This window comes from Syngnathus acus, chromosome 22 (genome assembly GCF_901709675.1).
Source record: "Syngnathus acus chromosome 22, fSynAcu1.2, whole genome shotgun sequence".
Classification (NCBI taxonomy): Eukaryota; Metazoa; Chordata; class Actinopteri; order Syngnathiformes; family Syngnathidae; genus Syngnathus; species Syngnathus acus.
In genome coordinates, this window is record NC_051106.1 from 2,255,012 (window position 1) to 2,281,722 (window position 26,711).

At 40.2% G+C, this 26,711-nt stretch overlaps 5 protein-coding genes across 7 annotated transcripts; 2 read left to right on the plus strand and 3 right to left on the minus strand.

Annotated features, from left to right (window-relative positions):
- The first annotated feature begins 723 nt into the window (after window positions 1–723).
- Window positions 724–3,641, plus strand: gjb10 (gap junction protein beta 10). Of its 2 annotated transcripts, none has more exons than XM_037241567.1 (2): window positions 724–853; window positions 2,170–3,641. In XM_037241567.1, exon 2 carries the CDS (start codon window positions 2,200–2,202, stop codon window positions 2,980–2,982), a length of 783 nt encoding a protein of 260 aa, XP_037097462.1. In that variant the 5' UTR covers window positions 724–853; window positions 2,170–2,199; the 3' UTR covers window positions 2,983–3,641. The 2 variants fall into 2 exon arrangements, with proteins under 2 accessions (XP_037097462.1, XP_037097463.1); XM_037241568.1 differs by having other exon boundaries at window positions 751–853; window positions 2,167–3,641.
- A 1,905-nt stretch (window positions 3,642–5,546) lies between these two features.
- gjb3 (gap junction protein beta 3) lies at window positions 5,547–8,202 on the plus strand. Its single transcript, XM_037241566.1, has 2 exons — window positions 5,547–5,966; window positions 6,604–8,202. The coding sequence occupies exon 2, from the start codon at window positions 6,659–6,661 to the stop codon at window positions 7,520–7,522; it is 864 nt and encodes a 287-aa protein (XP_037097461.1). The 5' UTR covers window positions 5,547–5,966; window positions 6,604–6,658; the 3' UTR covers window positions 7,523–8,202.
- A 359-nt stretch (window positions 8,203–8,561) lies between these two features.
- On the minus strand, window positions 8,562–12,765 carry hmgcl (3-hydroxy-3-methylglutaryl-CoA lyase). Its single transcript, XM_037241562.1, has 9 exons — window positions 12,631–12,765; window positions 11,864–11,947; window positions 11,658–11,765; window positions 11,426–11,521; window positions 11,191–11,339; window positions 11,043–11,106; window positions 10,122–10,310; window positions 9,607–9,732; window positions 8,562–9,093 (listed from the first exon to the last, which is right to left on the minus strand). Exons 1-9 carry the CDS (start codon window positions 12,718–12,720, stop codon window positions 8,992–8,994), a joined length of 1,008 nt encoding a protein of 335 aa, XP_037097457.1. The 5' UTR covers window positions 12,721–12,765; the 3' UTR covers window positions 8,562–8,991.
- A 971-nt stretch (window positions 12,766–13,736) lies between these two features.
- zbtb8a (zinc finger and BTB domain containing 8A) lies at window positions 13,737–18,852 on the minus strand. Its single transcript, XM_037241558.1, has 4 exons — window positions 18,677–18,852; window positions 16,365–17,236; window positions 16,109–16,278; window positions 13,737–15,337 (listed from the first exon to the last, which is right to left on the minus strand). Exons 1-4 carry the CDS (start codon window positions 18,739–18,741, stop codon window positions 15,023–15,025), a joined length of 1,422 nt encoding a protein of 473 aa, XP_037097453.1. The 5' UTR covers window positions 18,742–18,852; the 3' UTR covers window positions 13,737–15,022.
- Window positions 18,853–19,283: 431 nt separating this feature from the next.
- gale (UDP-galactose-4-epimerase) lies at window positions 19,284–25,052 on the minus strand. 2 transcript variants are annotated; one of them, XM_037241561.1, is made up of 11 exons: window positions 24,920–25,052; window positions 23,663–23,786; window positions 23,471–23,586; window positions 22,703–22,816; window positions 22,330–22,506; window positions 22,137–22,250; window positions 21,974–22,040; window positions 21,246–21,331; window positions 20,946–21,023; window positions 20,711–20,825; window positions 19,284–20,617 (listed from the first exon to the last, which is right to left on the minus strand). In XM_037241561.1, exons 2-11 carry the CDS (start codon window positions 23,781–23,783, stop codon window positions 20,553–20,555), a joined length of 1,053 nt encoding a protein of 350 aa, XP_037097456.1. In that variant the 5' UTR covers window positions 23,784–23,786; window positions 24,920–25,052; the 3' UTR covers window positions 19,284–20,552. The 2 variants fall into 2 exon arrangements, with proteins under 2 accessions (XP_037097456.1, XP_037097455.1); XM_037241560.1 differs by having other exon boundaries at window positions 23,471–23,592.
- Window positions 25,053–26,711: the final 1,659 nt, after the last annotated feature.

Sequence of the window (26,711 nt, forward strand, 5' to 3'; positions counted from 1 at the left end):
TTCAGTGAGAATGAACTATTTTAATATGCTACATATGTAATAGTCTTGTGTGTTCAAAATTGTGTTTTCTTAAACCTGAGTGTCAATCTTTTTGAGGTACTCAAATGATATACACGTTTGATCCCAAATTTTAAAATAATTACAAAGGTCTATTATTCCTTTGCAGAAAATAAAGAAAAAAGTCTCAAATGGGCTTCATTGGATAACCTGAAAGTGCTTGAAGATTTTGTTGTTTTCCTGGCAAGTTATCAATACATGTCTTTTTTGGCATTTAAAATCAGCATACAACTGGTCAAATGTGGCCTTTTTTTAATCCTCAAAACACCAACAAGGACCAAAGTTGTTTACCGTTTAAAGTCTAAAAAAAAAAGAAGAAATTAACCAACTTTCCCCACTAGGTAGTGCAAATGCACTCCAGTTGTCTATGACATCAGATTGTGCATTGGAATGTAGGAGGAAAAAAATCACTGTTGTAGTAATATTACTGCCACTATAATTTGTATTTCTGCTTTTTATTTGTTGATGAAGGTGGTAATCTTTTTTTTACTTAATACAATTACTTTTATCGCCGACGCTTACTTCATAACTTACATTCGCGAACGTCGTCGTAATGCTAAATAAATAAATAACGTGGGGACAAGCGTTAAAAAAAATGGATGGATAAAAGAATCGTTGGAAGTAATCTTTTTGGGAAACGCGACGAGTTGTTCAATGGCTGAGCCACACCTGGACACGCAGGTTCCATTTGCAGACATGGCAGAAGATCAGCCCCTCCCTCCTCCATTCTGTTGACAACCGCTCAGATTGCCTTGACGGCGAGCTTCATCCGAGAGCCACTCCACTGCGCCGCACTGTAAGTAACTTACTTCAATTCGATTAAATGCTAAATAAAAGTTAATTTCCGCTTCGTTGTCGTTTAAAAATCACTTTTCTGATTGTTAGACCATCGCTGACGTTCGAAAGCAGCTAATTTGCTTTGACTTGTCTTCTCACGCAACAGCGATGACTGAACTAGTTCCGTGAACGCAACTAGACTGATTTACCATAGAAATAAATAGACGAAAGGGTTTCCAAACGAGAAAGATTCAGCGCTCGTGTTATTTTCAACCATTTTGTGCCTTGTTAAAAAATTGTTACAAGAGATCACAGTTTGCCAATCTTTTTCAGCAGTAGACCTCTGATTCATTGTTGGGGCATGAACATAATGTAATCCCACAATATTAACTTGAATATAGTCATGACTCGTGATTAAAAACACGATATATGTGAAAATGTTACTTTCTTGATAACAGAAAATATTTGACATGGATGTTTTGTGACAGTGCGCCACTCTCAATTGACCTGGGACCTGTTCTGAACACATAGGTGTCAAACGCAAGGCCCGGGTGCCAGGTACACCCCGCCACATCATTTTATGTGGCCCGTTACGAAAAAATGTGCATCAACTTCATGTGTCAATACTAAAATTACAAATTGTCGTCACTTTTAAAAAATAGAAATTGCTAAAATCTTTATTACTATTCATGTTTTTACTAGTTTCTGATTACAACTTTAGAGCCATCAGTTAGTTGTGTAGCCTATACTGTACATAATATAAGGCAGGGGTGTCAAATTAATTTTTTTCGCGGGCCGAATTGTAGTCATAGCTTCTTTCGGAGGGCCATTATGACTGTCAACCCAAATAAATGTATGAGCAACTCATATTATATACAGTAAAAGCTACAAAACAAACTGACAAATAACTCGTTTTCAAATCAGATGAGTAAAAACTCGTCAAATATTTTCTTAAAAAGATATTAAAAATGAAGACAATTTGCAATTCTAATAATAATGATACACGAATTTGATGCACAATTTGTCTTCGCGGGCCACATAAAATGATGTGGCGGGCCGTATCTGGCCCCCGGGCCTTGAGTTTGACACCTGTGATATAAGGCATTGACACTCATAATGGACCTCTGCAAAATAAAAAATAAAATAAAAGTTTTTACTCGTCTCTGATTTCAAAATTAAGGCCATTAGTTTGTTGTGTAGCCTATTCTGTTTATAATAAAAATATATATAATTGACAGTCATAATGGTCCTCCGAAAGAAACTACGTTGCAGGACGCAACAAAAATGAGTATGACACCTTTGCCTTATCCTATGCTTTTCCACTTTCATCAGCAGAAAGACAGAAGAAACTAAACGTAGTTCACCATGAACTGGGGCTTCCTTCAGGGCCTCCTCAGTGGGGTGAACAAGTACTCCACCGCCTTCGGCCGAGTGTGGCTGTCCATTGTGTTCGTCTTCAGGGTGCTGGTATTCGTGGTGGCGGCCGAGAAGGTTTGGGGTGACGAACAGAAGGATTTCAAATGCAACACAGCTCAGCCGGGTTGCCACAACGTCTGTTACGACCACTTCTTCCCCGTGTCCCACGTGAGACTGTGGGCACTGCAGCTCATCTTCGTCACTTGCCCCTCGTTCTTGGTGGTGATGCACGTGGCTTACCGGGAGGAGCGCGAGCACAAAAATCGGCTCAAGTACGGCGAGAACTGCCGCCGCCTCTACCTGAACACGGGCAAGAAGCGCGGCGGCCTGTGGTGGACTTACGTCCTGACTCTGATCTTCAAAGTCTGCGTGGACACCACCTTCGTCTACCTCCTTTACCACATCTACGAGGGCTACGACTTCCCCTCGCTCATCAAGTGCGAACAGAAGCCGTGTCCCAACAAGGTGGACTGCTTCATCGCCCGGCCCACAGAGAAAAGAATCTTCACCATCTTCATGGTGGTCACCAGCCTGGTCTGCATCTTACTCTCTGTTATAGAGATTGTCTACCTGGTGGGCAAACGCTGCCACGAAATCTTCACCGGTGTCCATCACTCTCACCACATTATGACCACCAGCAGCAGCAATTTGATGCAGTCAAACCCTCTGACGATGTCCAAAAAGAACACGCCACAAACCCCTGCCCCGGCGTACAGCGTGGCTGTATCTTGAAATCATGTTTTTATTTTTTTATAAATAAGACTTGACAAGGCAGGCGCTTTTCTTAATGTCGCCAGAAAATGATCTGCACTGACTTTTCATTGTCTAGAAATTTGAGGGTCTCATGGCAGATGCTCAGCGTTGTGTTTTTAGTACCAGTTTAACAGACAAAAAAGACCATTACATGAGTCAGTCCATGATTTGGAGAGTGCGGTATCACACACAAACACACACACATGCACGCACACACACACAACCAACACACATGCTCACGCCTTTGTGGTCTCTGTGTAAGATTTTCCTCTCTGACTCGTGCCAAACCTCCAAATGTTTTCATTCAATTTCTGCAGTCTTTTCAAATCGCTGCACGGACCAAACTATTGGGACACTTCTTTTGATCTTGAACATTTCTCCGGCTTCACCCTGAATTCCAAAAGCATGTATTTTACGTAGCTAAAGACTCTTAAGTCTATAGTTGAATATGATTGGTGTTGCAGCCTACCTCTTGCCCAAAGTTAGGCCCCAGATCTGGGTCCATTTGATTCTATTGTTTTACACTGCTTATGTAATTTATCATCACTTTGGTATGAAAGATTCCAGTTACTTTGCTTTTTTTTTTTTACACCGCCAAGATGTATATATTTTCATTAAATAGATGTATTTTCCACTTCTTGAGGCTTATCTTGCTTTGTTTCTAGGGGAGAAAAAAACACATTATTGAGGGTTCCTTTCATGTTTCATTTGTGGACAGCATGTTGCCAGGAGCAGCACTATTTATTATTTAGGTTGATTGGTACTATGAGGAGGGGAAATAAAACGGACGAGCTTTGTGCTAGTCATTCCTGCTGACGTGCGAGCCCAACCCAGCGTAGGAATTCTATGCCCCTTTCTGACTGTCAATTGATTCTTCTTTTTTTATTTACTTTGGCAAGTTTGTTTAGGGTGAGTGTAAAAGTAAAGGTTGAATCACAAAAATGCTCAGCCTTCACTCCACCTGCAGATCTTCATGTTCAAATACAAGCAAGCTCAGATAATTGTTTGCCTTTGATTACCTAAAAATCTCAGCTCAGTGGAACCTAATCTTACTGATAATCATGAGCAGTAAGGAAATACTTTTTCCGGACATCTACGTACTTCTTTCCATCCTGCTATTGTATTTCTTTACTTCTCCAGTTCATTATCGTGTTGTGACGTTGTTGATCTTGTCGAAACGTGTTGTTGAGTAAAATGGTACATTCCTCCAGGTGTGTCCCAACAGACTGACTGGACTTGTTCTTCAATCGGAGCCAAAAAGGTTTCACCCTTCCCCCTCTTCAGCTCATATAAGATCTGTGTCTATTCACTTGTAATGTATTTACATACTGTATGCGCAAACATCTCAAGGCACTTTGGAAATTTGGTGATCTTCTGTGAGTTTTAGCTCAGAGCTGCCAGACCTTTTGAAAATTCTTCATTTCGCTGACAGGACACACATTGTGTACTTAACCTGAACGCCTCTGCCAAACAATTTTAAAACCATCAAGCTTTTTTTTACGGGCACAGGAAGAGTGACAAGGATGTAAAAATATTTGTCATCAAGCTTCCTGGTGGCATTGTTCAGTGTTCTATCATTATGATTTCGCTGATAGATAGTATTCATTTATCCTTGAGGTTAAGGGCTTGGTTCGTGAAGCTTGACTGGACTTGAAAAGTGTTTGTAATGAATAGTGAACAAATGAAGTCATTTCTTGCAACATTAACACTCGGGTATTATGATGAACATGTCTGAAAACAAACCGCGGTGTACAAGTGTTGACATGCTTGCTAAATCAAACTGCAATTTGCCTCGATTCCGCCTTACCTACAATCTTACTTGTGATTAGGAATCTACACAGACAAGACAACACTTGCTGGCTTTTGTTTGTTTAGCTATCTTTTTACAGTTCAAAAGTATTTGGACAGTTGAAGAGTGATTAAAATTTTGCCTTTATAGATTTTCGACTTGAATCGAAGAGGTTACACAAAAATAGGGAATCTTACAAACAACAACCATTTTACGAGAACTGATATCTAAATATAATGTATCTTTCTTGAACAGATAAACATAGCTTCTTAAGATTGAGGATGCAGAATTCAAAATTTAACCAAATTTTGAGAATGAAAAAAAAACAACCTTACCTTATTAAATGAAAGGGTTTAATTTAAAGGTGACCTTTTTGTCGCACTTATTTTCAATCTTGTCCATCTTCATCAAGATAAGGTAAGAAGAGAATACATTGTAGGCCAGATGCTAATACTAAGTGTCCAGCTAACCATGCCCTTGTTAACCATTTTTTGGGGTTTTTATATTGTGATGTAAATAGTGACTTAGTTTTTTTTTCTTTACACTTGTGTCACAGTGTTAACAACTTAACATTCTGACTTAACTTGCACAAAACGATTTTGATGTACATTACAGTAGTTAACAATGTGTTCAAAAGTGATGATGACGCAAGCTTGACTCACAAAAGGAGGATGCTGTTCATGCACGCTCAGGTAAAAAAAAAAACAAAAAAAACCAGTGGAGGGTGGATCTGTCTCGAAACAAGTCAGGACAAAAGACTTGGAATCCTGGTAACACAGAGAGCAAACAACATAGGATTACAAAAACATTACCTTCAAACGCAAGCATTCTTAGCCTGAGAAGAAACAAGTAAAAGGTGATAAGGGTTAACATGTACAGTAATTTAATATTCGAAGAAAAAAGTGTGAGCTGAACTGTGCTGCGTAGTGTGAAAAGAGCGTGAGACAGGCTTGAGGGAGGGAGTAACATCTGGGCTCCTTCCAGTCTGTGGTCTTTTTGGATTTTCTAACCACACCCACAGGCGCATTTCTCAAGCGTGCGCTCCTTTACCTGAACGCACTGCCACTCTTTGTGTTTCAAGGCAAAAACGACCGTCAAATAATCGACAATAATGTGCTGGCAACACGATTGATCGATCATCTTCTTCACCGCAAATGGACTGAGACGTCTTTTGGTAAGATGAGCGCTTCCGCCTCTGGTGCGTTTGGGTCAGTTTGTAAATAAGAGTTTTGCTAATGGACAAATGGGAAAAGTTGTTGAAACCTCAGAACTCAAAGTGTTGTTTGCTTATACGCATTTTTTTTACACGTTAACGCAGTTATGTGACTTGTTTTATAAACTAGAATCGATCTTATCAACAAAAGCGATCGGAGTGTCATAGGCGTCGTATTGTGAGAATTCTGAAAACATTTTGTGACAGCATAAAAAGCTACACGGCATATAACCTTAAACTTCAAATTAATATGAGTCAAATAATATATTTCGTGTAAACGCTTAACTGATAAGTCAAGTTATAAAACCCGGAAATAGAAGTTGAGTGTGGCTACAGTACAAGGCTTTTCTCATGGATGACATTAATTGATGTGTAAATGTTCTCAAAAGTCGAAATGAGCCTATTATGTTATGTAAATGTTTTAACCTGTGTGTAGTGTTGTTTAAAAATATATGTATGGAATTTATATTATATTATATTATATTATATATTATTTGTATATTTGACAATTTGAAACTGTCCCTTGTGTTGCCTTCTGAGATCGCATTATGTTACTGAGTTCAAATGTTCACAGTCGTCTGCTTGCCCTTCAAACCAGAACCCTGTAAAGAATAAGAACTCCATAGAAGACACATCTGACCAACTAGACGACCATGGACTGGAAGACATTCCAAGCTCTTCTGAGTGGGGTGAACAAATACTCCACAGCCTTTGGGCGCATCTGGCTGTCCGTGGTGTTTGTATTCAGAGTGATGGTGTATGTGGTGGCGGCTGAACGGGTGTGGGGCGACGAGCAGAAGGACTTTGATTGCAACACCAAGCAACCGGGATGCTCCAACGTCTGCTATGACCACTACTTCCCCATCTCGCATATCCGCCTGTGGGCACTGCAGCTGATCTTCATCACCTGCCCGTCCTTCATGGTGGTCATGCACGTGGCCTACCGTGATGACCGCGAGCGCAAGCACAAAGTCAAGAACGGTGAGAACGCCAAACTCTACAGCAACACGGGCAAGAAACATGGCGGCCTGTGGTGGACCTACCTGCTCAGCCTCTTCTTCAAGACGGGCATCGAGATCGCCTTCCTCTACATCCTCCACCACGTTTATGACAGCTTCTACCTGCCCAGGCTTGTCAAGTGCGAGGTGCTTCCTTGCCCCAACATAGTGGACTGCTACATCGGCCATCCCACTGAGAAGAAAGTGTTCACCTACTTCATGGTGGGCGCGTCTGCGCTCTGCATCGTCCTCAACATCTGCGAGATCATCTACCTCACCGCCAAGAGAATCGTGCGAATTGTCAAAAAGAACACCAGGCCCAAACAAAAACCCCCTGTGCCCACCAAAGAGTACATGGATGACATTTTCAACAACTGCGTTGACCCTTTGCCCAAAATGGACATGGAGGATAAGCCTCCATCTTTCAAATCTGCAAACAAACCAGAGTACAGATTGTCCATGCTGAAGTTTGATGACAAGATTCGGGCCTCTGCCCCAAATTTGTCGACTCCTTGCTGAGAGCCAAACCAAAAGAGACTGAAAACCCGTCAGTTGTGCTTGGGCTATGACTCACTCGCAGTCTTAAAAACACATTTCGAGCTATGGGCCAAACCATAGTGCGTGTCAGCCCCCTGTAAATTGAGTCAATACAGTAAAGGCTCTCGGCCTTTAAAAGCCATCCCTTACTAATAGACTCAATTCATTGTGAATGGACACTGGTCGGACATACCTTGACATGAATTCCTCTGTGCATTTCATCCAGCTTTTCAATGTACGTAATTCTGATGTGCTGGGAACACCTGCAAGCAGAGCTCAAGTCACTTGATGGTGGTCAAGTTTCTGGAATGTGGGCACACCACTATGGCTGACAACTGTAATTGTATGTTAATGAGCTCAAAACTCGTTTTTTTACTTTTTTTGTGGGGGTTAGGCATGCTGTCTGGAAGTGCACGTCATGTATTTCCTCATCTAAACCCTAAGCAGGCACATTCAGGACTTTCTTACAACACACACTGTTATTTGTTTGGGATTTTCAGTCAACATCGCAGTCTCCAAGACCACTGTTGATTTAAATCAGCCGAAAGGAATGCTGCTGTTTGTGCTGTGCTGGCTAATGCTACAACACCCTGAGAATTTTGTAGAATATGTAATTTTCATAAGTTGTTTATTTTTATACGTATTAAATTTATTGAACATGACTGGTCTATGTGTATTACATATACTACATGTACATATACACATAAACATTTAATTTGCAAAGTCATCTGATTGGGCAGTTGCAAATTACAATTTTTTTTTCCGTGTCTAAGTGTTTGAGGCATGCAGTAAGAATCTCAGCTGGCCTGTGTGACAGGTTCCTGTGAGGTGCGGCAAAAGTGCAATGACTGAACTACTTTCTGAACAAACAAAACGATTGGAGTGTTACGAAGACAAACAACAATAGTATTTTAAAAATCAATATCCTTAAATATTAAATAAATACCTTTAATGTAGTTCTTAAATATTCCAAATGATCTAAACTTATGTTTATAATGCATCAAAAACTTACTGAAAAGCATTTGAATGGACCAAAGTGTTAATTTCTGTCATTCAAGTTTTATATGTACAGCATTTGACAAAATAAATAACACATTACACTTTAAATTCTGCATGAAAAAATACTCACAATTACAAATTTCTTTCAAGAGTGAGTGGAAGTAATAGAAATGGAGATTTCAGGACCAACACAACCTTTCATCAACAGTGAGTTGATCAATCAAAATGTAACTAGACTGGCTCTATTTAAGGCACTGTCCAAACAATGCCGTCATACAAAGAGATTCAAATGACTGAGTTGAATAGTATTTCTGACGCATGACGCAAATATCAAAGGGACATTGTCATGATGGCAGACAAAAAAACAATATGGAGGAGCAAGCGAACAGTTTCGGTATGTGTGTGTGCTGATGGAAGCGCAGAGTTAGAAATCGTCACGACTAAAAATGTTCCTACAGTTTGCAGGTTGCCTGAGCCACTTTAGAACTGGTTTTCTTATTAAGGCTTCGACAAATAAAAGCTCCTGCGTCCATCAGCTTGGCGAGGTCCACTCCCTAGGAAGAAGAGATGATTTTTATTACAAGAATAAAGATGGCTGCAAGTGATTGCGACATAACAATTATGATAATGATTATCCGATAAAACATTGTCAAAAATTAAGGATGTTCCACATAATTTGACAGTTTAAAATAAATTAACTACGTCCTTGGCAATCAAAATTGAATACGGTAATCTTACATTTGTCATCAACATTTCAACATTTAAACAAATAGTTTGAGTTCACAAAACTTCACAATTGTTCAAAATGCGAAGCACCTGTGACAGCATTTTTTTGTACCATGTCCAAATCTGCTTCTAAGCAGGTGTTTTTTCTGAATTTCATATTCTAACAAAGCATTTTCAATGCTGCAAAACGGCTTTGTTCACCTGATAACAAGAAAAAGTCTAACTTAAAACTAACATAAAACTTTTTATCCCCCCGGTAATCTTTTCAAATGTCATTCAAATTTGAGATAATTTTAGTTACACCAAAATTTTGGATGGCGTAAACTGACACCAATACTAACAGTTTGAATCCCAAGTCCATGAAGCATGTAGACAACATCTTCTGTGGCAACGTTTCCAGAAGCACCCTGTGCATAAGGGCAACCACCTAGCCCGGAAACGGAAGAGTCCACCACACTCACTCCCATCTAGAGGCAAAAGATAGTCATGACAAGCAACACCCACAAAAAACTCACATTAGGTACATCTGTGTGTCCGTGATAAAATTATGAGTATTGCCACAATATTGCAGCGAGGCATGTTATCGATTCGCCCTACTACTGTATATCGCTGATTTTTCATCAGTCGTTTATAGTTTTAGTAGTCTGTCACTGGAAGAAATGCGTCATTATTAGAGCATGAACGTTTGGAAGTGGGTGGACTGTATCTTCAGTGAGCTGTGAGTGTTAAAATATACAAAGTTCAAACCTTTTATGCCAGTTTTTGATTAAATTTCAACTGGGAGTAACAACAACAACCCAACAAGCCACCTATTAGGAGAACAGTGTGAGCGAGAGAAAACATTGAAACAACAAACCTGCAAGGCTACAAGGATATTTGCGAGGGCCTGCCCGTACGTGTCGTGACAGTGCACGGCCAAGGCCTTGACTGGCACGTCGCGGCTCACGGCTGCCAGCATTTCCTGCATGCTGCCTGGAGTGCCCACTCCAATTGTGTCGCCGAGGGAAATCTCATAGCAGCCCATGGAGTACAGACGCTTTGCCACCTGCAAAGACACCTGTACTGTAGGAGCCAGTAGTCTTGACTATGCTGTGTTCCTTTGTTAGATGTACATTTTGCTGCCCCACAGAGCATTGGAGTTGACGGCAGAAAAGTAAAAATTAATCTTAATATCAATACATAGTTGTAAAGTCAACTTGTGGACTAGTTGACTAACTGGTTCAACCCCTCGAGTGAAACTAAAAAAAGAATGTTGAAGCATTGTTGCATGGAATGCACGCAGATAGTTCTCAAATTATTTTATTCTTGGGCATTTTGGCTTATGTCTACTATTCTAACATTGTGCTTGCACCCCATCATCATCATAATGACAGTATAGAAAAATTGACTTGTAGTTTAAGGCTTGTTAACAAGATACTTATTTAGCCTTAAAAGCAGTAAAATGTTAATATTTTGTCTGTAATAATCTAATAACTTCATTATTTTTCATGTCCAATGAATACCTTTATAAAGGAATTTGGAATTTGCTGTTGACTGAAAATGACAGTTGCCCATTTTCCGGGTTTGGTCATGTGACATTCGCAAGCTGAGTCGTGATTGGTTGTTCCCTGAGCACATGTGATGTCATTTTCAGTTGACAGAAAGTGGCAAATGTGTTTTTAAAGGCATTGATTAGCAAATACATTTAAGACAAAATAATAATTTTAACTGCTGAAAAAGGCTGAATGAGTACAGTATCTCCTTAAGCACTGGTTGATGAATTTAAGTGAGAACTTACATGTGCAACTTTTTCAGGAGGAACCTTGCCTTCGTATGGGCAGCCAAGAACACAAGACACATAGCTGTAGGGATGACAAAAGGATGTGCAGTTATTGATTAATCAGCCAATTCTGTAAAAGTTTGTTTTAAGCTACCGGTTAGCTTACCCTCTGACAGGCACGCCAGCCTCTTTAGCCGCTTTTACGACCTCGTCAAAGCGCCGTAAACTTTCATCCACTGAGCAGTTGATATTCTTTTTACTAAACATCTCAGATGCAGCACCAAATATGGCGACCTCGGAGGCGCCAGCCTTCACCTATGATGATGTCGGAGTAGGGAAACACCATCATAAGTTCTAAATATGGCAAACGAACAGACGGACAAGGTGTGCTCGATACCCACAGCAGCCTGGAATCCTTTGAGGTTGGGAGTGAGGACCGGGTAAGACACCCCAGGTTTCCTGCAGATCCCTTTCATCACCTCCACTTGGTCTGCCATCTGTAAGAGGGAACAGTAACACTGAAAGCAAAGTGTGCAAATGCTCATGGGTAGTTTTGCAGTTTCAGTGGTGCTATTTGCATGTGCAAGGCGTGACACCGTTTAGCATGTGACGTACTGTCGGACACAGACTTACTTGTGGAACCCACTTTGGCGATACAAAGCTGGTGGCTTCTACTACTGACAGCCCTGACTCTGACAACATGTCTATCAAATGGATTTTGGTCTCTGTTGGCACGATAGTCTGACAAAGAAAATGGTAAATGTGTTACACTTTTTAAAACTTGAAAAACATTTAAAACTGAAATACATTAACATGAAGTAAAGATCATAATATAGCACCTTTTCATTTTGAAGGCCATCTCTGGGTCCCACCTCCACTATTTTCACTTTCTCTGGCAGGGTGTAACCTGCTCTTACACCAGCCTACACAAAAAAACATCACTTCAAAAAGAGTCTGGTCAAGGTCATTCTATGTAAACAGCAAGACTTTCGCCCTTCATCTATTGTCATTTCTTTAAATTTTGCACACAGTTAATATTTGCAGAAAGCCATGTTATTTTGTTGACAGGTTTGTTGTACCGTTTGCCATTGAACGGAGGAACATTTAATTGTTTATATTTGTAATTTTCTCTTTTAAAAAAAAAAAAAAAAAAAAGCAACTTTTTGAACAAATTTGGTGAAAATATACACATAGAGCAATATCATAAATAACAAATATTACTGTACTGGTACACATACATTTGCAGGACCATCCTAGTAGGTAAAGCGGGTAAACATAAGAAATAATTATAATTTAGCAAATTTTCACTTGATTCGACCTGTTTTGGACGATAGCAACATTTACAATTTACATTTAGAAACATTCTAATCCAACTAAATTCAGAAATAAAATAATTTTCATTCCAAGTATGTGTCTTGATACTGCGTATACATTCAGATGTAGTTCTGAGATTTATGTCAAAATGCCAAGTGCTACTTTCTTTTAGGGAATGTTCCTTTCTTTTCAGAGTGGGGGGAAAACAAAATGAATCTCAAACGAATTCATTTAAAGACAATCTCTGAAAAGTGCTTGACCTTAAAATCCACACACATCAAAGTGCTCTAACCTTCGCGGTGGAGCTGAACGGTAGATACTGTTGTCCGATTGCGGCTGAGCTCAAGGCACTTCTGTTTACAAGCCTCCACACGGCCGCCATGTTGGTCCGGTATCCTCCGGTCTGACTTCTTCTGTTGAAATTCTTGCTTAACCCGCTTGACAGCACGTCAGCGCCCTCTAGCGGCCACAAATTGGTCGTGGTTGGGGTAGTCAGTTTATCGCTTGGCAAGCCAGGCTATTAATTTTATCCCATTCATTTTATCCAATTTATTTAGAACCTCCTTTCACGGCTCCCACCAGTGCATCTATGTTGTCATTTTATGGAAACGTCTGTTAATAATATTATGACGTGTGTCACAAACAACACTTGTCCAATTTATGCTCGCAGCGTAATGACTTGTTAGAAGTTAATACGTTGTGTAAAGTTAAAATGTTGCTTAACTATTCGTTTTTGGCCTCTTTTGTTGCCATTTCTGCTCCCTCTTCTGGTCAAAGGGGACTCGGTGGCGATCAATGTTTGAATCAGAGGCTGTAGTTCTGCACTAACAGACCGGGACAATTAAATTCTGAGGAAGAACCACTTTCCCATACCTGCGGCACTTTGTCTCCTTAAATAGACTCGTATGCTGTTTTATATAACATTCTACAGCAACAGAACTCAATTTGTGGTCCTTTGTTAAGGTTTCTTCTTTTTTTTTTTTTTTTTTTTTTTGCCTCAATGAGGTTTTTTTTCCCAGTTGGGAGGGTTTAAAAAAACTTTAAACCATCATGCCCAAATTCCGGCCCGTGTCTTAAATTAGACCAGCCCGAAGCATCGTGTCATAAAATCAATATTATGTGGCTCGCTAGCACCGTCACGGGGACCTGCGCACCCCGGAGCGAGCCACAGAAAAAAACGCGTACGAACGGGAACGCGCACATGAGCGAGCGCTCATGATCGGTGAGCCCGTTCTCCCCTATCCCTTCCCAGTCCACGCACACACCGTTTGGTGTCCTTTTGAAATTGGCATGATACAATCTGGCCCGTTTACTGCAGTCGAAACACCAATATCAACGTTGTTATTAATACAATAAAACAAACATGTAATAAAAAATTCATTCAACTTTCATAAAACGTTCATTTGTATTTAATTTATTATTATTTTTATCTTCAACTATCCTGGGAATGCAATTGACAATAGATTATCCATCGCAATATCAACCTATCTTTACTTTATTATTTTAATCTTCCTATCTATTCTGGTGATGCAATTGACAATAGATTCTCATTTGCAATATCAACCTATTTGCAGACAGCACAGGATATAGTTACATATTTACAAGTTAATTTACAACAGTATCGGTTCGAGGAATGTCAGTCCGAGATGTTGGCCCCTATACATTTTCATCTACCAAATATGGCCCCCTTTGCAAAAAGTTTGGACACCCCTGGTTTAAACCAAGGCAATGGCTGTCACTCATCGCTATCAATTGTGAAGAGTCTTTTCTAAATAGGTTTTATACAAATGAACTTCTTTGACGTGTCTTAATACAATTCATACAGTTAAAATGTAGTTTGAAAAGTATTAAACTGTAAGTTGTTAATTTAATTGAAAAGTTAACTGAGTTGGAACTTGATTGATTTTAGGATGTAATTTCCAACCAAGAGAAGTCTACAAAAATATCTTTAATGTGTCCCAAAGCTTAAAAAACAAAAAAAACAACAACTTTTAATTGGCTTACTGCCATAACATATAAGGTAGCTTTTCAATGATAAAAGATGAAAGAAACAGAACATTTCCATATCATTCACTCTTCATTAAATAAGTTCTCTCTCCTTTTTCAGGTTCAATCAACAACCAACTTCTCTTTTTATCAGAGCTGAATGTCTTCAAAAGTAAAAAAAAAAAAAAACGACTTTCCATTTATGCAAAAAATTGTATATAACGCTAAGAGCTTATCATTGAAACACTACAAAAGAAACACTAAAAATGCATGCTTTAGATACCGCATATACATAGACTCAATGAGCTTGCCACAAAAGTAAAAAGATCTCTGAAATAATTGATCAGCCAGCTATATTACAGTAAAAGAATAATACAGCGTATCATAATAAATGTATGCATACACGCATACATCATTGGATTAGCAACGTGACAAGTGGCCGGCACTTTTTACTAAAAATTACCCTTGTCTTAATATAGACGAATATCAAACAACTCAATCTTTCCGGAAAAGCTGCATCCGATTTTTACAATTCTTGGCAAGTTGTATACTCTGGTTGAAGTGGCCATTCACACCAGATTGACATTTCTTGTCATGTTTCTAATCATATCACACTACATTCTCAGGCATGACTTTAACATGTTGTCAATATTTACACATGCATGAATACGCACACACACACGCACTTTGGTCAAATGTCACTGCAGCTCTTCGTCGCTGTCATCCACTTGTTGAATGATGAGGTCAGCCCCGGAGTCTTCGGCCAAGTCGTCGTCATCATTTGCCATCCAGGCCCTATTACTCTGCTCCTCCTCGCCGTCCACACCTAGTAAAAGCGCCGGCTCCTCATTGCTTCCTTCCAGACTGTCCATGGGCATTGTATCGCGGCCCACTTCGTGGACGCACAGCGGGCACATGCGGTAACGCCGTGTGCCCTCACACACCACTTGGCCAGAGTCTTCAGTCACCGGACACTTACACCTCCTGCACACCAGCTTCCTGGCTTGATGAATCTGACAACACGTAACACAGATCACAGAGTATTGTCATTTGATTTGGTGTACTCTATTAGCTACTGTGTTTACAAACAACATACGGCATGCAATACCACTTCAGCCTTTCAGCCTTTGAGCATTCACCGATGCTAAGTAATGATACCTCTAGTACCTTTGATGTATAAAATTTGATTTATTTTGATTCATTTAAAAATTGAGACACAGATGATGATATATTCCTGAGACCCAGCCTATTCATTTGTGTCTCAACAATTGTTGAGAGCTCAGACCAATCACAGCTCACCAGTTTTCTTGGTTTGAACATGTGAAATTCACAAGCTAAACAGTAATTGATTGTTACCTGAGCCCTGAGCACATGCGATGTCATTTTCAGTCAACAAATGCATTTTTTTAAAGGTATGAATTGGAGATGAAAAGGAATGAAGTTACAAAATACGAACTTTTTAATGCTGAAAATAGCTACATTAGTCAAGTATCCCTTTGAGTCTCGGTGTCTGTAGCCTCCACGAGCACTCGATATTTTAAAATCAGGCCAGTATTGATCTGATACCGATATATGGAATAGGTATGATACATGGAATTATACTTGCTCCTGACCTAACAATCTGAATGAATCATTCCCACAGATCCAAAATCTTGTTGTCGGTCCTCCTGATAAAAATGGAAGCTATGCAAAAAAAAAAAAAAAAAAAGGACATCCTACTGGTGGTAATGGTGCAGTTTCCTGATAGATTTGCCAAAAAGCAAAAGAATACTCCTGAATTGTACCGTCTCAAAGTGGCTGCGGAGATGCTCCAGGCGAGTAAATCGCTTACTGCAGGCCTGACACGGATACGGTCTCTCGCCAGTGTGACAGCGCAAATGACGCTTGAGGTCCGCCTTCCTTTTCACCGTGTGTGTACAGAAAGGGCATTTGAAGCGCATGGCGGAATTGGATTCTGTAAAGCAGAAGGAGAAGCCGTCGCAGTCAATATTTTTACCGCGATGGTTTCGGACTCCCCAAATGTCGCTGCTTTGTGCTTACCGGTTTCGAAGTTTCCAACAACACCCACAATTTGTGGTAAATTGGCATAAAGCTCATCAGCCTTCTCTGCCTTTAGTGTGCTGGCCTCTTGGATGTCTGGGTCATCATGGTGGTTGGAGTGGGTGCTGTTGCTCGCCTTTCTCTTATTTGCACCTTTGCCACGCCGGCGCTCTGGCACTGGCAATGTATACAAAGGGTCCTGGGGGTCCTCAAAGTCCGTGTTAATGTCATTGGCAGGACTACTTGGCTCAGTCTTAAATGCTGGACCCGAAATGTCCTTCTCCAAATCTTTGCTCATGAAGCTTGACTGGGATCTGGAGCTGTCCCTGGTCCATAGTGCAGGTGGTGGACTTTCAGAACGTTGATCTCGCTGTTGCTGCTGCTGATCTGCTGTCTCCTCTCCGGCCCCACTGATGAAGCTGCAGGTCTCCGACAAGCTGTGACATCGATCGCTGTCTTCATCTTTCACGCTGATGTCCAAAGAAGATTTGATAAAATTCTTGCAGTAGTTGATGACATTGTTCATCTGCAAGTAACTGGCAGCGGACATCACTTCAATCACATTTTGACTGGAGAGGTCCAGCTGGCCCGAATAGATGAAATCCAGGATGACTGTGAAGATCTCAGGGCTAAAAGAGTCAAAGGTGGCATTAGCGGATTCCGACATGCCATCGAGTCCCTGAGTCAGCAGCATGCGGAAGTAGCCGCTGCTGGCGCACAGGACGTTGCGGTGGGCCCTGAAGAGGTGGCCCTCCACCAGGACGCTGAAGTCACAAAAGAGTTCCTGACGTCTCTGCTGGTTGAGCTGCTTCAGCAGGTTGGTTTGGTGAGCCGCCGTGATGTCGGCCGTATTGAACCATCGCTGAGGCTGCCTGTAGGACACAGCAGTGTGTGGCAGTTTTAATCTTATTAGCTAAACGAGCATTGAAGCACTTCACGTATCACATCATTTGCAGTTGACTGAGCGAAACTAGTATCGGATCATACAGTCTCGGATCTCATGACTGTCATTTTCACCTCAAGTACATGTATTATTGTGAAGATAATTTCTTTTAATTTTAAGATTGTGTTTTTTTTTTTAACTTGACTCCTGTTCAATGCAGTTACCAGATGAACAACAATTAACACATCTTCCTATGTTTCTTCTCCTAATATGACTCTTATCGTTTGTATTCTCCAGCAGATTTCAGTCTTCGTAGAAGGAGATTTGTTGTGTAGGTTATCTTGAGTAGGACTTCACCAGATAGCATAACCATGTCTTTTTTCTTTTTATAGATCTCTCATATTTTAAAAATGGTTAAGCATGTATGCTGCTTTGAGATAGCCAACCATGTGATCCGGAAAATGAAGCAAATCAACACTTTTTTAAAGTGTCAATCAAGCCACCTACTCTTAAATAAAGGGAGAGCACTTACCTTCCTGAACCTAAACGATGCTGCATAAGAACCCCATTGCAGACGCTCCGCCTCCTCGATCAAACTCTAGACTACTATTGGTTAATCTTGCCTTCAATCAAACTTCGTCAACAACTGGGCTACACCCGACACCAGGCAGGGAGCTTCGGGTGACAAATCCCTGTAATCACCCTTAATGGAAGCGCGTAGCAAGTCTTATATCTGATGCTACAACCGCACTCGAGAACGAAGAGAAGGAATATAACATTGTGTAGCGGCACGAGCTTTAAATCCACCAAACCACAGTCATAGGCTTTTTTGGGGACAGTAACCCATTTTCCTCATCCTCATGTCGACTACGACACACATTCATTTTTAATTACGCGATCAAGCCTAACAGGCTGCATCGCCCGAGAAAACCCACCCGCCCGCAAACCACGGTGTCCCAAATCTTTTCACGATGGAATGCAAAATAAAGTATGTGCATGTATTAAATCGGAGCGATTTGAGGCTTGCGAAGCTGTGAGAGTGCGGTAGTCCTACGAGGGTAAAGCGGGCAGCGCCGCGCCAGAGCAGCCCAGTGTCCTGGAGCGACGCCCACTTCAGGCTGCGACCAGCACACAATGGGGAAAAAAAACTCCCAACAGAACCCAGTGCTGGCTTTTGTTAGTATATAACTATTCTAGGGAAATTCGTTTACGGGTTATACGGGGGAAACGCCCGTTTTATTCAAGTGGACCCCCCTCCCCACACCCCGCCCTCGCACACTTCTTGCCGGAGGTCCGGAGCACAGCGAGCAGCGGGGAGGATTTGCCTCGCTTACCCGAATGCAGCGACTCTCTCCCGGCGCGAGCATTCGACAAGACCCGCTTACGCCCCTCGCCATGATACCCGTGATAAAAACCCATCGATACTCACTGGTGGTTGGATTCACCCGACGCCCGATAGAGGCTGGTCTCCCCCTCGTCGGTCACAATATCCATTTTTGGCTTCCCTGTAGGCTTTTCTTTGGCCTTTTTCTCGCGATCAGGGTCCACAGTCAGCCACTTCCTGCTCAGCCCTAAAGACCGAAACCCGGCGAGAGAGACTGGAGCGTTGTGCTGACGTGGGTGTTTTATTAACTGGGTGCCCGAGGGTTCAAGGAGCCATTTAAAGCTCCAGCTCCATGCTTAGGAGATGCTTTTGCATGCACAATGTGGTATTCGTGTCAAGATTAAATACTTTTAAAAGTCAAAATAACAAGTCTCCTAAATCTGCCGTAGTGACCCGTGAAAGTCGAGGGTTGATATTCAGGGGAAGACTACACAATTCAACATTCACGTTCATTTAGGCACTCGAGGATTTTTCTTTCAGGGTCTATTAAGCAGCCTTAAATACATCCAGATGATACTAAATGTGTGAAATGCTCCTCTATAAAGTTTATTTCACAAGTATTGCTTGGAGATCAGTACAGAAAAAGAAAATACACAATTTGGAGGCAACAAACAAAACTCAGAAGATTTACATACTTGCCAACTTGACTTCCCATCCAGGTAGGGACCTAAACCTTTTTTTTTTTCGGCAGGTGTTCGCCTTATACTTACCATGTGAAAAACAAATATATGTACAGAGCTGTTTGATTGATATTGAATAAATTACTCTTAACCATTGAGGAGTTTCATAATATGAAAGGAGTGCCAGATAAAGCTAAACTATGAAGTTACTATACAGTATTTATTGTACATCAAATTAAAGTGTGTCACACAAATTTCTCCACCAGCTTTCTGAAAAGTAATAAATCGCAGACAATATTTTCAACAGTGCTGCCTGGTGAAGAGCTGACTTTAGCACGAAAACCACCATTTAGGAGCTTCTCAAACTTTTGATGTTATTACGTGCAATTTCATCGTGACATTGTTTGTTCACTTTAAGCGTCCCGGTTGTGTAGTTTCCATGCAGTGGAAAGTCGTAGGTTTGGCTCACCCCTAGGTCTGTTTTAAGCTAAATATGATTGTGTCCAACTTCTTTTGACAGAATGGGGTCAACTTTATGACTGTAGGTAGTGTCTCGCCACAGAGGTTTGGAGATTGTTCATTGTTTTCTCCTATAAGATGCAACAACTGGCCTTCCCACATTGTTAAAGTCTGTAACTGTCATAGAAAGGAAGTTGCACACCTATTTCAAACAAAAGCTAATGGGGTATAGGAATAAAGTAAATTAAAAAAAAAATTGAAATGTTTAAAAGTCATTAGTGTTCTACTGCGCTTGTCAATTTAATGGCTCTATTTATTTCAATGCGAACCTTTAGCACAGCTGGGACACAATAGATTTGAAGAAAATCTGCAGGTCACCATGGTCAAAAAATAAAATACATAAGTGGAGGCATTACATCTGCTTTAAAAATATTGGTGAGGCTGTATTGTCTGTATTTTCTAACAATGTCTTAAAAGTGGTGGGATGCCATCACTTTGCATATACAGCAATACTTGGAATTTTAAATTAACACCCTTGATGATTATTAGAATATAGCAATTTTAAAACAAGTCTGAATGTGTATTTAATCATACAGATAGAGTATACCCATTATATTATATTTCATTATACTTTTGTGAGGTATGTAGGGTTGATTTTAAACACCCACTTCAGTCATCACATTCTTAGGTTCCCTCTCCAATGGGCTAAACATAAAATATATATGGTATTCATATTCCCCCTTGATATTATTACTTGAAATATGAAGAAAAAAAAAACCCTGTGTGCTTAGTCCCTTTGATTTTGTAGAAGTAAAAAAAAAAAAAAAAAAAAAAAAACTATGTCAAAAAGTTCCCTCTTTGGAATATCCGGTGGGATTCATCGACTGCCAGCGCCAAACATCCTCACCTACATGCAAACATAAATTAAAATATCAGCTTCATACACAATACTTATGGCTTTTTTTTTTTTTTTTTAGAAAAAGTTGTGGGAAAACATTACACATTCTTTCCAGTGCAAAGTCAGCCTTCCAGCCGAGTTCCTTCTCAGCCAGGCCAGGGTCGGCATAACAGCATGCTGCATCTCCTTCTCGACGAGGAGCTATCTTATAAGGAATCTACAGAAAAATAAGATGGCACCTTCGATTCACTAAATAATGGCGCGTTCCTATTCTTATTTGAATCCAATTGAGAAGATGACTTTATTTTGGAGAGGAAATACTTCATCTGCGACTTACGTCTTTCCCTGATGCCTTCTTCATGGCATCCACCATCTGGAGCACCGAGTACCCGACTCCTGTTCCGAGGTTGTAAACCTGTTGACAAAAATCAATAAATAAAAGAAAAATAATTCATTATCCGCTGTACGAGTGCATATCAGACACACATACTCAACACCACCATTAACTGAAAACACCATTGAATAAGAACATGCTTGTTTGACAAGGTGGTGAGAGAGTTTTTTGTCAAACACAAAGTTTTGGTAAGACACTGATATTTAATTCCAGTAGAACTCTGCATTTTTCCTATTTTGTTACCTTGCAGCCACAATTGTCCTTCAGCTTCTTCAGCGCAGCTATGTGTCCCTTTCCCAAATCAACAACATGAATATAATCTCTCACACCTTGAAAGAGAAAATACATTACACATTAGATTCAATAGTGCTGAAATATTTTTCAATAGTGATGAAATTATTTTTCTAAAAGCAGGGTAGACACAAACTAATAATCGGACCAAATTTGAGCACCCCTTCTTATCAAAGTCAGGATCAGTGACTATAATCTTTAAAAAATGATCCTAACTCATTACCCACGAGGGACTCCGCTCGCATTGTTTACAAATGCTGGAGCATCTGGTTGGGTTGACTTTTTGTCTGATACATCCACCAGTTTATGCCCTTCAGCAGAAATAACAAGAACCGTTTGCCACTGAAATGGAGTTACCAGATAACAGTTAGCCTGTCTTCTTCCATTTTTATTTTATTTTTTTTATACAACGTACATTTCTTCCCGTGGCGAATCGTCAATAGAGGGCACAACTACTGCCTTGCTGAGTCATATTGAAAGGGACAAAATAACAAAGAAAGAGAAAATGAAAAATTCTAAAAAAAATATTTGGAAAATATATGTACAGCTGCATGCTGATATAGTCAGTGTCGTGTGTGGAGTCACTCACATTTTCTAAATGAAATAAAGGTATGTATGTAACTTGCCCTAAACTAGATTTAAAAAAAAAAAAGAAAAAAAAAGAAAAAGAAAAAAGATACCTGTCCCATCTGGTGTGTCATAGTCATTTCCAAATACACTGAGCACCTTCCTTCTCCCAACAGCAACCTATTATGAAGAGAGAGAGTAATGCAATACCATGCATCATCATTTGCAACTATAGTTAAAAAAAAAACATAAAAAAACATCACAGCATTTATGTACCTGAGCAACGTATGGTAGTAAATTATTGGGGATACCCCGAGGGTCCTCTCCAATGAGGCCAGAGGAATGCGCACCGATGGGGTTGAAATACCGCAGCAATACTGAATTCCAACTCTGCTCACATAGCACACATAATAAAATAACCTCTTTTTCTATGCATGTGTGACCCCCCCCCCCCCCGCCGACTCAGTACCTTGTCAGCCTTGCATTGGTCCTTGATCATCTCCTCAATGAAGAACTTGGTTTTGCCATAAGGGTTGGAACAGTTTCCAACAGGGTGCTTCTCATCAATGGGCAGACGCTGAGGGTCTCCGTACACAGTGGCCGAACTACTGAACACCAGATTGTGTACCCCGTAAATCTGCATCACCTGCGGTTGCAAACAATTATGGCACACAGGCAGCGCTACAGAGACTTGGCAAGCATACAATTAATCAAGCTACAAAGGCAGAGTCTAATTGCTTTATTTTAAAAAGCGAGGCTAGAATAAGAAACGGCCTAAGCAGATAAACACTTGTACAAAATGTGATCAAGTCGTAGTGCAGATGGAGTTGGGTTAAACTGACCTCAAGTAGGTTCATGGTGGCGGTAAGGTTGACCTTGAAGTAGCGTAACGGCTGCTGCACCGACTCTCCAACGGCCTTCAGGCCAGCAAAATGCATCACGGCGCTGAAAGAATGCTGTGACGCACATTAGACTTCAAAGAATCAACTCTACACATGACAATAATTCTGCATAGGAAAATATTTTAGATACACCTAAACCTAACAAGAGGACTTTGGAATGCGTTTTAATTTTTTTATAATTAGGATATTTTAATGATTACTCTTTGATGGCAGACTACAGTAAATGAAACTCACTTTTGAGTGAGAGCCAGGGAACACCCTGGACTGATTGCCAGCCAATTGCTGGGCACATATAAATAAACATCAATTCATATTCACCCCTGTGGGCAATGCAGAGTTTTAAATGAGCCTAATAAGCATGTTTTCAACTGTTGACATGAGTTACTGGAGAAAAGATGCAAACTCAGCAAAGATTGAAACCTGAAACTCCAGAACTCTCATGTACTAACTTTAAATCCACAGTGCAATTTTATTATCTTATTAACGTATCATTATTTTTGGTGGTCTGTATCAAATGCAGTGAAAAGATGTAGTAGCAATTAATAGTGTGTTTGTAAATTTGGGAGCAATGAGGTTTATTTGCAAAAATGTATAATTCATGTACAAAGTACTCTAATGAATCATGTTGTATTGCAAAAATGTATTTGCAAAAATGTAGAATTCATGTACAAAGTACTTGAATGAATCATGTTGTATGGCCGTACTAACCTTTTTAAAAACTCCTTCCAGGGCAGGTTTGTCCAGAAGGTCAAGTTCATGAAACTCAATGCTGGTGTCCAGAAACTTCTGTATTCTAAGTAAACTCTCAGGCACACCTGCTTCTCCTCCATCAATAACACAATATCAGCAAATAAGACCACACCTGGCTAAAAACACACACACACCCCTTTAGCAGCTTACCTTTTACAGCATTGCTGCAATCGTCAACCACAATGGGTTGGTAGCCAGCTTCAATAAGCTCCACTACGCAGTGACTCCCAATGTAGCCTGCACCGCCCGTGACCAGCACCTTCTGTGCCATTCTCTGCATATCAAAGACAGCATATCAGCATCATTATTATCATCAAACGCCTGATAAGTGGCTCACAGAAACCACTTCAATTTCAAAATTGACAGTGAGAAAGAAGTAGATATTTTTAGATCATCAATATACACTTTGTGAAATGTGCTCATGCGCTGCGTTTGCTTTTTCATTCTGTGCAAGTCCAGGGAGCTGATTCCCCCCAATAAATAGTCACAACCCTGCATCACAGTGACTAAGCTTCACTTAGATCAGGGGTGTCAAACTAATTTTTTCGTGGGCCGCATTGTAGTCATAGCTTCTTTCGGAGGGCCATTATGACTGTCAACCCAAATAAATGTATGAGCACCTCATAATATACACAGTAAAAGCTACAAAACAAACTGACAAATAACTCGTTTTCAAATCAGACGAGTATAAACTGGTCAAATATTAAAAAAAAAAAAAAAAGATATTAAAAGTGAAGACAATTTGCAATTCTAGTAATGACACGAATTTGATGCACAATTTGTCTTCGCGGGCCACATAAAATGATGTGACGGGCCATATCAGGCCCCCGGGCCTTGAGTTTGACACCTGTGCTTTAGCTGGTCTGTCTTGTAATTGGATTGTGGATTATGAGTTTGTACATTCTCAAAAACATTCTCAAAAACAAGAATAGGGGAAAACGCAGTAGTCGGAGGCGATAGCGCCCCCTGATTTTATTAAGAGGAGGAGCCAGAAATGATGACGTCTCGGCCTCGCTGCCACGACTGTATCACGTGATTACTTGAGGAAGTGGTTGAGATTTTGCCGCGAGACGGATACCGATGTAAAACTCTCGCACTACATTCAAAATGTTGGGTTTGGTAATGAATTGCGGTCAGTTCCGAGTTTGGATTGGGTTTAAATTCGACACTAGAGTTTGGTCAGCGTTAATGGAGTTTGGATGAAGGGTGAGGAGGGGCCGAGAGAGAGAGGGCGGAGAATTCAATTTATTATAATATAACATAAGTCAATAAACGTTTTGAATACGCTTCTTCATACACACTAAATCTAAGTAACGTATAGACTGAACAATTACAACCGGTCACAAATCGTTCGCGAACAAATCACTCAAAAATGACACCAGGCTGGTTTCGAGTTGAAATACTCACTTAGATTATTTTCCGGTGATCGTGAAATGAGTGTGGAGTGTAGAATTGAAGACGTATTAAAGTGCCTTTCCTGCAGTAGCCTTTACTTCCTCAATGACGTGTACGAGTGAAGTACACCATTTGAATGGAATTTCCTGTGTAAGTATTTTCAAAGTAAAAATTAAAATGATTAAAAATCACAACAATATGAAATCAAACACAAACAAACTCAAGTAAGACATAAATATTGTCTTAATTATGTATTTAAAAAATTTACTGCAGTTGATAACGTCGTGATGTACTCTGTACATACTCAATTAAAGTTATATTCTGAAAGGTTCATTTCTGCGGAAACTGGCACTGACATCAGCTCATATGTAAATTCTTCCTTATACCTCCGCACACAGAAAGGTGATTGTAAGCAAGCTTACCTGAATCTGCGATGACATGGCAGTGGACAGGAAAAGTGCCACGTATCACCCCACCACCATCATTCTTCAGATCCGTGACCTTAAGTACTGTAAATAACTGTCTTTTTCAGTCATGTTTGCTTCTCAATAAAAAAAAAAAAAAACGGTCTGATGTTTCCAAAGTAATCCGGCATATTTACATTTGTTTTTATACTGATATTCATTACTGTGCATTGTCCCTATTCAAATAAATAAATAAATAAATAAATAAATAAAATTATTATTATTATTATTAATTATAAATTATATTTGATGTGATTCGAAAAATTGAGTAATATGAGCTGGATGCCAAAAGTGAAACATGAACAATGTTTTATCTATAAATAAGACCCAACATGAAAGACATTTACAAACAAATAAATTCTCATTTTATTTAAATATTTTGTAATGTGCTCTACCTCAATTTCCACGATCTCAAAACTATTTGAGGGTCAAAATCACTCGTGCCATCCCAGTCTGTCTAGGCTTTTTCAATTCTCAACTCGGACTGTCACAAACCATTATATTGCTAGTCCACTTGTCACCACTAGCTGTTGTAATTAGTTAATTAATCAAATCCTATGTAAAATGTCTTGGCTCAGTAAAGGTAAGTAAAAAGAGAGCACGCAACAGGAGCCATTGTGAAAAAAATAACATCTTGACTTTTAAATCTAAAGTTTGTTGATATTCACCTTTCCACTGCACCTTGTGACAATATTTTGACTCTTATTACATTATGGCATACATATGTCTCCAAACCTAAGTCATCTTTAAAAGCATACAAGGCTTTGATTCACTGAAATGGGTGGTGGGTGGTAAAGAAGGTAATGGATGGAACGCGCAAGGGTGTGACCATCCACAGGGTCCCCATCTGATTCTCTTCATCTCTCTCCACCAGAGTGCCAGTTAATCCTCTCCTCATCCCAGCAGGATGTAGCAGGCCCCCACTGAAAGGCGAGCTGCATTAACGCCAAGAACTTTCCTCTCGTGCTTGTCCGTTAGTCAAAGCTGATTGGAGATTACAGGCCTGCAGCGACACCACAGCTCTCCATCTTATCTCAAATCTCCTTCAAACCACTTCTTCTTTCCATCATTCTTAATCCCGAGTCTGCAGCATTTCAATGTCATCAACTTTCACTTGCTGCTGCCCTTCTGACCTTTTCACCGCTCCTTCCGAGACTTAATGACATAAAAGATGAATCGGAGGCGGAGAAGATACGAGGGGGGGGAGGATGCCTTCCCCTTCACAATGATGTCATGGGGGCATTTGTCCTCCTGGTGTGGAGGCTTCCCTTCCTCTGCTAATTACCTTGTACAAACTCCAATCTGATAGGGCGGATATGAGGCCCAAACACAATTATTGT